This window comes from Dermacentor andersoni, chromosome 5 (genome assembly GCF_023375885.2).
Source record: "Dermacentor andersoni chromosome 5, qqDerAnde1_hic_scaffold, whole genome shotgun sequence".
Lineage (NCBI taxonomy): Eukaryota > Metazoa > Arthropoda > Arachnida > Ixodida > Ixodidae > Dermacentor > Dermacentor andersoni.
The window spans coordinates 43,466,498-43,478,165 of record NC_092818.1 but is presented as its reverse complement, the minus strand read 5'-3'; the positions used below and the strand labels follow the sequence as shown (position 1 = coordinate 43,478,165).

The 11,668-nt window shown below is 48.7% G+C and overlaps 1 protein-coding gene across 1 annotated transcript; it reads right to left on the bottom strand.

The window, feature by feature from the left end:
* Nucleotides 1-15: 15 nt before the first annotated feature.
* On the bottom strand, nt 16-11,161 carry LOC129384610 (uncharacterized). Its single transcript, XM_055070196.2, has 2 exons — nt 10,480-11,161; nt 16-336 (listed from the first exon to the last, which is right to left on the bottom strand). Exons 1-2 carry the CDS (start codon nt 10,717-10,719, stop codon nt 16-18), a joined length of 561 nt encoding a protein of 186 aa, XP_054926171.2. The 5' UTR covers nt 10,720-11,161.
* Between the last annotated feature and the right edge of the window lie 507 nt (nt 11,162-11,668).

The following is an 11,668-nucleotide window of genomic DNA, read 5'->3' as shown; positions in this document are numbered from 1 at the left end:
AAACACTGTGCAACCCTAACCTTGCAGAGTCCTCTGAAAGAGGCGGCGTTCCAGTGTGACGGCCGCCTTGGGCGTCGAGGTGGCGGCGACGCCGAGCGCCTCTTCTTGGGCGCCGTCGTCGAAGAAGGCCACCAGCTCGGTGTTCGGCCGCACGGGCCTCAGCACGCGGTAGAGCACGGGCGCCTGCCTCAGCTGCGGCGACGCCCGGCTGGCCACCAGGTTGACGCGCGCCGACATGCGCTTGGCGAGCCGCACGAAGCGCACCCAGTTGCAGTGGCGCACCTGGCGTCCCTCCACCTCGCGGATCTCGTCGTAGCAGCCCAGCGAGTGGCGAACCTGAGCACGCATGCGCGCACGCCGCTTTAGACTTCGCGCGCACCTTCGTTGTTTTCTTTTTTTTTTTCACTCAACCAATCGGTTATCAAGGTAGTCAAGGTAGTAGACAAGGTAGTCATTACATTGTCATTAGTCAGCGCTGATCCACTTCTTGTGCGTGAGAGTGAGCTCTCGACTAAGCGAGTGGCGGGAAGGAGGGGGGGGGGGGGGAGGGAAGGGGTGCACTGTCGCTCATTAGCTCGCTCGCTTGTTTGTCGCTCCTGCCTAATTCTTATAGTTACTGTAACGCTCTCTTTTAAATTGAGCCTATATGCAGTGACTCTAGCGATCTCTAGGTCTGAGTGATCCCTGGAAATAGTGTCTGAGGTCTTCTCATTTGAAACCAGAAACAGGCTACAATCGTGAACCGAAGTTAGTTCTAGAAAAGCATAAGGGAAGCGTGATCAGCTTGATCCCGTCGAGACGCACAACCACCGACTCAAGCAGGAAATAAAGCCCTTACAACCCGCCGTCTTGATCTTGATTTGGTTATAATCCCTGCGTACGTTGCTCAATAACTTGAACCCTTAAAAATGAATAAGGGTGTGCATCGGTCTATAACTCAGGCCCTTACATCCAAAAAGGAAGTACAGGTGCGACTTATAGACCAATTTACACCATTCTTGTTTTTTTGTTTTTCTTCCTGAGGGTGCAAAATATTTTACACTGCAACAAGGCCAGGGCGCGGCTCAAATTGCGCGTATTCTCGGCCTTTCATGGATTTTCTTGGCAGCACAATGAAAACTGCTACGAGATCGCAGACTCCATAAGAACTACGAATGCGCGCTATACAACACTAAAACAGAGCCGTATAGCTACAGGTTGAAAAATGTATGTGGTATCACTGTCGTGCTTGCGAATACGTACCGCGAAAAATAACGCAACAGAATTCGTTATTAAGGCCGCAGATATCGACAGGGTTGCAATGAAAGAACGAATCTGTCCACATTCCTTTGTTCTACATTCCTTTGTATTTCTATTGTAATCATGATATGTTGCAACTATAATGCCTCATCACGGTTGTTTGATTGGTTGAATGATTTAATTCGTGCAAAATAACCTTTGCGGGCTAGTTCACTTCAGCACATAGCACGAGGGTGAGCCGATCAACCCAAACATCGACATATTCCGGAGTTTGGTACCACAATCGATGAGCATACTTACTAGCCCTCCTCATATTTAATTCAAATACCGCCCCGGATTCTTGAAAAATTCGAACTGATTCCGGAACCATCCCAATACCGGAGTTGGCACAACACAACCCCGGTAGGTGTCGTGGGATGCGTTTTAATATACGTAACAGGTGCTATCTGAAGATCTTGCCAAAGTTATAAAACACAGGCCCCAGGTGGCTCACTGGAATATGGAGTTGCCTTGCTGCAGCACGAGGTAGCGGGTTCGACCGCCGGCCGCGGAGGCCTGCATCTCGATGGGGGCAGCTGGAATGCAAGAAAGGTTGGTGGTGGTCAAAATAATATGAGCCTCCACCACGACGTATCTCGTTGGCCGCTGTGCAGTTTCGGGACGTTAAACCTCATAATTGAATGTTTCACGGAAACGCTAAAAAAAAAAGTTAGATGGACTTTCTTTTTTTCCAACCTTGCCCCTAACTGTGACATTGCGTCATCCACCATTTGTTCATCTTTCTTTTTTCTCACGTTAATCACCGTTTTTTTCGTGTGTGTGCAATAACTTATAGTGCTTCCGCCCATAACCGGGTATTTCAGGTAACTCGTACCACATTTTTAAAGTAGAGTGGTACATCTCAGACGAATGAAACCAATGGTATAGTGTTCATAGTCTCGAGGTACTCAGACTACTCTTATGAAGCGGTATTGTAAAGCTAATTAATTAAGCCTACTTATGGAAAAAATTAAAATATTTGTTTTGGGGCTTAAGTTTTTCTTCAAAATTTGTGGAGCGCGCTCAGATATGCCCAGGGAATCTCTTTTTTCCTCGAAGTTTTATTTTACTCGCTTCTTTCTGAGCCCGCGTAATATATTTAACAAATGACGTAACTGCGTGCTCGCATCTCTAGATGGCAGCGCTTTCAATCGTGTTCCGAAAAAAAAAAAAGAAACAAAGCCCGCGAGCCGATATCAAAAGGAAAACAACGATCCGCCACGGCGTCCAGCGTATAGTTGCGTGCATAGTCCGTATCGTCTTTGTGAAATTGAAATTCGCCGCGGTCCTTAATGGAAAAAGGACGGGCCCGCGCTGTGCACGGATGCAAACACACTCGTCGGGTTTTCAATGGGCATGCGAGCTTCGTTCTTTGGGAGCACGATACTGAGAGCCCTGCCATCCAAACTGGACAGGCACTCGCGACCGCAGGACTGCAGGACGTCTGAGAGGAATACGCGGCCCCGATCGCTCAACAGTTCGCGAGGGGCGCCATGGCGGAGAACGAAGTTGTTTAGTATGAACGAGGCGATGTCTTTTGCTGATGCAGCAGGCAAGGCGGCGGTTTCGGCATACCGTGTCAGATGATCTACGGCCACAACAATCCATCGGTTGCCAGCGCCAGGAGATGGAAGAGGCCCGTATATATCAATGCCGACGCGGTCGAATGGTTGAGCTGGGCAGGGAAGTGGTTGGAGAGGTGCGGTGGAGAGATGCGGGACACATTTGCGTCGCTGGCAGGCAATGCAGGAGCGCACGTATTTGTGGACGAAGGTGTACATCCCTCGCAAATAATATCGTAGGCGAAGCCGTGTGTAAGTTTTTGACACTCCGCCGTGACCACACTGCGGGTCAGAATGAAAAGCGGAGCATAAATCTTGTCGTAGGTGGCGAGGTACTACTAAGAGCCATTTGCGGCCGTCATTTTGGTAGTTGCGGCGGTATAAAAGTCCGTCGCGGATTGTGAAATGCTGCGCCTGTCGGCGTAACGCTCGAGGTGCCGAAGTTGCCGGAGGATTTGATAAAAAGTCGAATATCATGACGATCCATGGGTCTTTTCGTTGCTCCGATGCCATGTCCAGGATGTCAAGTGGTGACATGTCATGTCTATAAGTAGAAGTGCTGCTGTCTGAAGTAACTGGGGAGCGCGAGAGGGCATCGGCGTCAGAGTGTTTGCGTCCAGAACGATAGACGACACGGATATCGTATTCCTGGATTCGGAGGGCCCACCGAGCGAGGCGGCCCGACGGGTCTTTTAGGTTGGACAACCAGCAAAGAGCGTGATGATCCGTCACCACGTCAAAGCGTCGACCGTAGAGATATGGACGAAATTTTTGAAGAGCCCATACGATAGCTAGGCACTCTTTTTCTGTGACTGAGTAATTGGCCTCAGGTTTCGTGAGGGCACGACTAGCATAAGCGACGACGTATTCGGCATTAGTGTTCTTGCGTTGTGCGAGCACGGCACCAAGGCCGACACCACTGGCGTCAGTGTGAAGTTCTGTAGGTGCGCTTGGATCAAAATGGCGCAAGACTGGCGGAGACGTGAGGAGGTGACGAAGAGTCGTAAAGGCATCATCAGAGGCTTCCGACCAACCAGAAAGTTCATTGTCGCCTTGAAGAAGTTGGTTAAGTGGTGCGATCACTGTAGCGAAATTGCGAACGAAACGTCGAAAATAGGAGCATAGGCCAATGAAGCTGCGCAGTGCTTTCAAATTAGTGGGCTTCGGAAATTCGGATACGGCGCGAAGTTTATCAGGATCAGGAAGAATGCCTTCTTTGGAGACAACGTGGCCTAATATAGTCAGTTTTCGAGCTGCAAATCGGCACTTTCTTAAGTTAAGCTGGAGACCAGCATTCCGGAGACAGGTCAAAACTTGATGTAAACGCCGAAGGTGGGTCGGAAAATCAGGGGAAAAGACGACAACGTCGTCGAGGTAGCAGAGGCAAGTATGCCACTTTAGGCCACGTAGGATGCCGTCCATCATGCGTTCGAAGGTGGCGGGTGCATTGCACAGACCGAACGGCATCACAGTGAATTCATACAAGCCATCTGGTGTTACAAATGCGGTTTTAGAACAGTCAGCGTCCGCCAAGGGCACCTGCCAGTAGCCAGAGCGGAGATCTAAGGAGGAAAAGAACTCCGCTCCTTGCAAACAGTCAAGTGCGTCGTCAATACGTGGCAACGGGTATACATCCTTTCGGGTAATCTTGTTAAGCCTTCGATAGTCGACGCAAAATCGTATGGAGCCGTCTTTCTTTTTAACTAGGACGACTGGTGATGCCCAAGGACTACTAGAAGGCTGGATGACACCGCGATTGAGCATATCGTTCACCTGGTCATTGATAACTTGTCTTTCAGTCGCCGATACTCGGTAGGGACGCTGTCGAATTGGTGCGTGGCGTGGAAACGTGGCGCATATGGACGCACATTGTTGGGGACGTTGGGGGTAAGGAGGCGACAGTGACGTGCTACGTGTCCAGCACGGCCACAATAAAAACAAATTGGCCGATTATCTTCCGTGCGCCAATGATCTTGAGGTCGTGCATACTGCACCAGTGGCCGGACCGGAGCGGATACGGGCGGGCGCAAAGGCGGGCGAAGGGGACCGTAGGTCTGTGGTGCAGGCCTCGAAGCGACTTCGGCGTACGTCAGGGGAGCGGCAACCGGAACCTGCTGGAGAGAAGGTGGAATGTGGTCGGCTATCTGCGCCTTGATGACAGATTGGAGAGCGGGCGCCAACGGAGAATTCGAGTGGCCGTGCGTGAGGGGAATCAGAGAAAGCTGACGAGCCACCTCTTCACGGACGAACTCCTTGATCTGTAGCAGTAGCGACGTATTATCCGGGGAAACCGCCAAGCTCGACATTGAAGTCGCCTGAGGAGGCGATTGGCGGGTGGCTAGGCGTTGTTTGCGGAGTTCGTCGAAGCTTTGGCAGAGACTGACGAGTTCAGAGACTGTCGCCGGATTTTTCGCCAACAGCATCTGGAAGGCGTCGTCTTCAATGCCTTCTAAGATATGGCGGATCTTCTCGGCATCAGCCATTGTGACGTCAACGCGGTTGCAGAGGTCGACAACATCTTCTATATAACTTGTAAATGTCTCCCCGCACTGTTGCGCACGTCTGCGCAAACGTTGCTCGCCGCGAAGCTTGCGAACGGCGGGGCGCCCGAATACCTCCGTCACGTTAGTTTTGAAGGCTGGCCACGTCGTGAGATCACGTTCATGGTTGCGGTGCCACACGCTGGCGACACCGCTCAAATAAAACGATACGTAATTCAGTTTTTTGGTGTCGTCCCAGTGGTTGTGGATGCTCACCCGGTCGTAGTCAGCGAGCCAGTCTTCTACGTCATGGTCTTCGGTACCGCTGAAGATGGGTGGGTCGCGTTGACGCAGCGGGCCGGGGCAGACCACGGTAGTCACCGGGGCAGCGGGTTGTGGTTGCGGTGATCCTTCTTCCGGCATAATGAAGACAGGCTGCAGTGTCCGGTTGCGAAGTTCCAGAATTGCGGTTGTACCCCGCACCTCCACCAATTGTAAAGGGGGTTTATTCGGGTCGTAGAGAAGCAGCGACCAACGCGGCAACAGCAGGTAGGGCGCAGCCAGCGAGCGAACAGGGTACGAGCCACGCGATGACAATGGGGCTTTTCAGCCTGCCGATCTTCTTCGTCACCCATAATATAATTTTTTTTTAAAACCTCGGCCCCGTTATCAGCAGCCGTGGGCACTGAGCTACCGAGGTCAGTCCAAATAGGTCGCGAAGCTTCGGGCGAAAAGCGGCGCAGAACAAATTGTCGCCGATATCGGCGAGGGTGGCTATGGGAGCAGCGATTGAAGCGCGACTATGTTTGGAGGGAACAATCTGGAAAAAAAAAAAAAAGTCTCTCTTTTTTTCCTTGCCGTGGTTCTGCCTGCAGAGCGGGAATACTAAAACCGAATGCGCACTTTGACGCGCGATCACGTGTTCTACTACCAGGCTGGCTTAAATCGCGTTGCGGTATGATTTCTCGTATCTTTTTCTTTCCTTCATGGGCTAGCGCATCGTCGTCTTCTTCCTCAGCTGGCTCCGTTGCCGCTCATCATTCCAGCGTAGAATTGCATTTATCTTCTGTCGTCGCAATAGGGAGGTCGCGCAATTTTTTTTGTTTTGTTTATTTACGGTGGGACGAACAATTGCTTAAGGGGGTATGAGCCATTCATTGTCTTACGTGACGGACGCATTTAATGACAGAGGTGATACGAGAATGTGTGTGCATACCTATCGTCACTATGACCCCCGATGAGGACGATAAGAATGTTCGTACCTTTGTTCAAAATGTCACCTCTGTGCTGTGTGCTAAGCTTCTCTGGTCATCCGCCTTCACAGAACGGAATGGCTCATGACTGTTTTAATAAAACACTGTTTAATACATTGAAAAGCAGTAGTAAATGAAACGCCAATGAATTTCGTCGTACCCATTCAAAATTATTATCTCGAAACTCGTGTAGTTCTAAGAATTCGTTTCAACGGGATATACGCCTTGCAAATTCACCGGCTACATGTCGTAAATTTAAATATGTGCTATAAACTAATATAAAGGTAAATGAGTCTAATTCTGTTATATTATCCAAATATTCATTTTAATTTCTCGTAGAAGTAATGGCCGCATCATCAAGTAATATAGCTGAATGGTTATAATTGTGCTACCTGCCATAGGTAATTTTTACAGATACGGTGCAGCTAAAAAAAAACTTGGTATAACTCGGCACTGGTCGCAATTGCACTCGCGAGGTTGTTTGGCAGCAAAAGTCAGAAAATGAAATTTGGCTTTAATTTTCTCTGGCTACAAACATTTTTTCTCTCGCCGAACTCTGGCACATAGGCCAATATTCTCGTGTTTGAAATAAACGCACTCGTACTACTTCCACAAGCATCGAATAAATGCGGATAGTCTTCTACCAGTCAGATGCGATGTAGTGCATACCAGTATAGTGCACAACCGCCTTCAGACTTAAAAACGAAACTAAAGGCACTGCGCTATAGTAGCTTCATTGTAACAAATGCAGGCTATGAGCAAAAAAAAAAAAAAGAATAAGCGCGGAAGGCCTTGGAAGGAAGATGCATTAAGCAAGCAATGTCAAGCCACTTAAACCAGAAGTGTCCAGCGCCACGCCTAAGAGCAGTATACTGCCATGCCTCCGCAGGAAAACAACAAAAAGCGTTTAAATGGGCACTAAAGAGCTTAGAATTCACCTTTACTAAGTGTATTACCATTCTACGTCGCCGAAAAAATACCCTCCTACCGCGAGAGGAGGCTTGATAAGTTGAAACAAAACAATTCTGGAAATAACATGCCAAGACGGCGATCTGATTATGAGGCACGCCGTTTTGGGTGACTGCAGATTAATTTTGACCACCTTGGGGTTTTCGACGCGCACCTGTATCCAAGTGCACGAACGCTACTGCATTTCGCGCCCATGCGGCCGCTCAGGCCGACATCGAACCCGCGACCTCGAGAAAGACGCAAGAAACGGGAGACAGGTGGCGCTGTCTCTTTGAGATTACCGGATTATGGGATCAGGAAGCCTTAGAACACGCACCTGTAAAGCGAGATATAAGAAGGAACAAGAAGCATGTGCTTGGCTGCTGTAAAGCTAGAGAAACTGTGGAGCATGTTTTATTAGATTGTGAAGATATCTACCCAGCGGTCGATTTAGGCATCAATGGACTGCTTAAAGCCCTTGAGTTCAGCGAGAGCAGGGAGAAAGTAAACATGTCCGCAATAGGGATTAGTAAGAGGCGATTGGAAGATTGGTGGAAGAAAAGCAGGGAAACGAAAAAAAAAAAAAACGCAGACGTTCAAAAACAAAGTTCGCAATAGGGGCTCAGAAAATTTGGCTCTGGGAGTTCATCGTGCTTTTTCTTTCCTTTTTTTTTCTTTAACCTAGGCAGGACATTAAGCAGTATAATAGCAGGAGCTTGGCGGCGCAACGCACCGCCCCGTTCCACAGGGGATGCTCATAACATTCATCCATCCATCCATCCATCCATACCGCGCCACCTAGTCTCGACGCCGTAGACTGACTTTACAGTAATCACGGACTACATTATATTGCCAAGCAGCCAAGGGATAAAGTCAGCAAGTCTCGAAAACCCCCAGAGCACCTCGACTGAGCTGCGACTGCGCAAACGTAAAAAAAATAATAATAATAAAGAAGGAAAAGAAAACTGAAAAATGTAACGTCACGCTGACGAAAGACGCTGGATCTTCCGCGCTAAATTCAAAGTGCGAAAGTTCGGCCTTCATTTTCTCTTTTAGTGTAGTCAACAACTTCCTGCGCAATTAAGGTAAACAGAGTTTTTTATTTTATTTTATTTATTTATTATTACCCTCAGGGCCGAAGGCATTAAAGAGGTGAGTGGGTCATAGCAAATGAGAAAAACAAACAAATATAAGCAATTAGAACGTTTAAGTGCAAAGCCTTCCGATTACACAGTTTTAGCTAGGGTTTACAACGCCATGATAAATTGGTAGCAAAATAAGATATTAAAGCGGCAAATACAAATGCACTTAGGTTACAATCATACAGTGAACAACAACAAAAATGCTTCGATTAGATGCGCGAAATCTTTGGTTATCGTAAATAAATACGACTTTATCAGGAAGATGGTTCCATTCCGTGGATGACCGAAGAGAAAATGACTGCAAAAAAGTTTTAGTGTGACCTAATTCGAGACTAAATTTATAACGGTGATCGATTCGAGGCGATACGTATTGCGGCTGAAATATGAAATCGTTGCGGAGTGTTGAATGATGGTATAATTTACGACAAAGGACTAAACGTGCTATTTTACGACTAGAAGAAAGTGGGGTAAGTGCAAGGTTGTTTTTCATGGCCGATTCACTTGCAGTTCGGTTGTAATTACGTAAGATGAAACGAACTGAATTCTTTTGCACGAGTTCTAATGAATTAATTACTTTTTCAATGGCAGGATTCCAAACAGTGCATGCATATTCAAGTTTCGGACGTATAATGGTAGTATAAAGAAGCATCTTTTGGGCTTAAGGGGCGGTTCAAAAGTTGCGACGTAGGTAGCCAAGCATGTGGTTAGCATTGCGGATTAAGTCGGTATGAACTTTCCAAGATAAATTCGCAGAGATATGCACAACTAGGTATTTATTGAACATGACTTAGGTAATATGTATACATGCTGTTAGTTGTTCAGGATACACGCATCCCTTTACATTTGCCAACGTTTAGTTCCATTAGCCAATGTTCTCACCAGTTAGCTACACTAATGAGGTCAGACTGAAGGTGAAGAAGAATGTTGGTTAGGATCAGAAGGTGGTAAGGATCCTCTGCATTAGTTATTTCACGAGAGATAACACAATCATCAGCAAATAAGCGAATGTTAGATGACAGTGAGGAAGGGAGGTCGTTAATATAAATGAGAAACAAAAGGGGCCCGAGTACTGAACTTCGTGGTAGACCGGAAGTTACGCTTCTAAGTGGGGTGTTATGGCCGTTTGCGGTTACAAATTGAGAGGGATTAGATAAGAAGCATTCAATCCACTTCAGGATGTTAGTGTTAAGGTTCAGCTGATTTAGTTTATGAAGTAAAAGTTTATGACAGGCCTTATCAAATGCTTTAGCGAAGTCTTAAAAAATACAATCTGCAAGTGACGAACGATCGAGAACACCATGCAATTTGTGCGTAAAGATTTCAAGCTGAGTTTCACATTATAATGTTTTTTTTCTAAATCCATGCTGAGCTGATGTGAAAAATACATTGTATTCCAGAAAGTTAACGAGATGTTCGAAAATTATATGTTCGAGCAATTTACAGGCAAGTGCTTGAGAGTGAGATGGGGCCATAATTTGATAGAACACTTTGTCAGTGTAAACTCATGTAATGTTTCTGTTTAGCATAATATTAAAGCGTGTTCGGGTTAAGTGTGTGCAGGTTGTACAGTCGAGTGCAAAAGTCTAGAGACCACAGCCTATGCAAAAGAACAAATTCTAGCACAGCCGTGCTACGTCAAATTGTACAAAAGCATGATGCTAGTCAAGCAGGCGTGCGTGAGCAGAACACTCGATTTCAGCATTTATTGCTAGGCTTAGAAGACAAAAAGAAAAATAAATTTAGCGGCAACTCTTGTCCTTAAACTTTTGCGCTCGACTGTGCATATGCCAAAAGAAATGGAGCTGCGCTCACGTACGTCATTGTCATCCAGAAGACCGTACACTTCCAGTCGATCGAGCCGAACCGAGCCCTCGGCAGGAGAGAAGACCTTGCCGGCGGGAATGGCCTGGTTGGCCCACAGTCGCACTTTCATGTCGTACGGATGGGTCTTGGACGCGGCGTCGTCCTCGTCCAAGTCGCTGTCGCGCTTCGAAGAGTCCTCCGCGGTGCTCAGCACCAGGCTGAACTCCGGCGGTATGAGCACGCACGTTTCCATGGCGACGGAGTCCTCTACGGCAGCGCAAACATCCGCGGCACGAAACTCGAAGGACGTCTTCCATGTCTCATGACTCGACGCAGAAGGATCCCGTCATCTTTTTGTGCGTCATTGCCGTCCGTCGAGGAATCGTTCGCTCTGTGGGCGACCGGCGAAGCGCGTGTTCTTCGAGTGCTGCCGTCGATTTCCGAACAAAACGGAACAAACGTGTCTTGCCGGCGGAGCTGCGAAGTGCGAGTCGAGTGGACGCACAAGACGCGGGTACGTATATTTTTCGACACTGCGACAGTCGCACCCGAAGGGAGAACGCGAAGAACGAGTCGAGTCCGCGGTTCACAAAAGCCCGGAGGATACTTCTGGCTTCTTCGTCACTTTGGGATTAACACGGCCGAACACGGTTGTGACATCACAGCTTCTACGAAAGCACTAGCAGAGGTAAAAAAAAAAAGGAGGGGGGGGGGGAAACGGCCGACGTTCCAGTTTAGAGTTTGAACGTGCGGGCACGCGAACGTGAATTCCGGTCCCGGCGCGGGATGTGTCGGGGTGCCGAACGGGGTGAGTACACGTGCTCCGCTCGAAGACAGTGAGACGGATGGGCCCGACTAGACTCGCGTGGCCGAGCGTCGTGAGCGCGGGAAACATCTAAGAAAAAAGAAAACGCCACGGAGGGGAGCTCGCACCATGCGCTCGACGACGACTGCCGAAGACAGACATTCCTCCCGGCCGAGCACCGGCCCGAAAGTGTCCACGAGCGAACGCGACCAGCGCCGGCAGTGCAGCACGCGGAGTCGTCCGTGCGGCCGGCTGCTCGCTGCCGGCGAGGATGCCACTCCAGGCCCGTTGGCTCGGATGTGGGGAGGGCAGTTAAGTGATGGTGATGCTGATGCATGGCCCAGGGGCAGGTGATTGGCTGCCCGCGGGGTCTTCTTCCACGAGAGCTTCCTTCCGA

Coding starts and splice junctions, on each gene's coding strand:
- LOC129384610 (XM_055070196.2), bottom strand. CDS start 10,719: ATGGAAACGTGCGTGCTCATACCGCCGGAGTTCAGCCTGGTGCTGAGC. Junction 337..10,479: donor GTCTTCTGGATGACAATGAC/GTACGTGAGCGC, acceptor ATGCGTGCTCAG/GTTCGCCACTCGCTGGGCTG.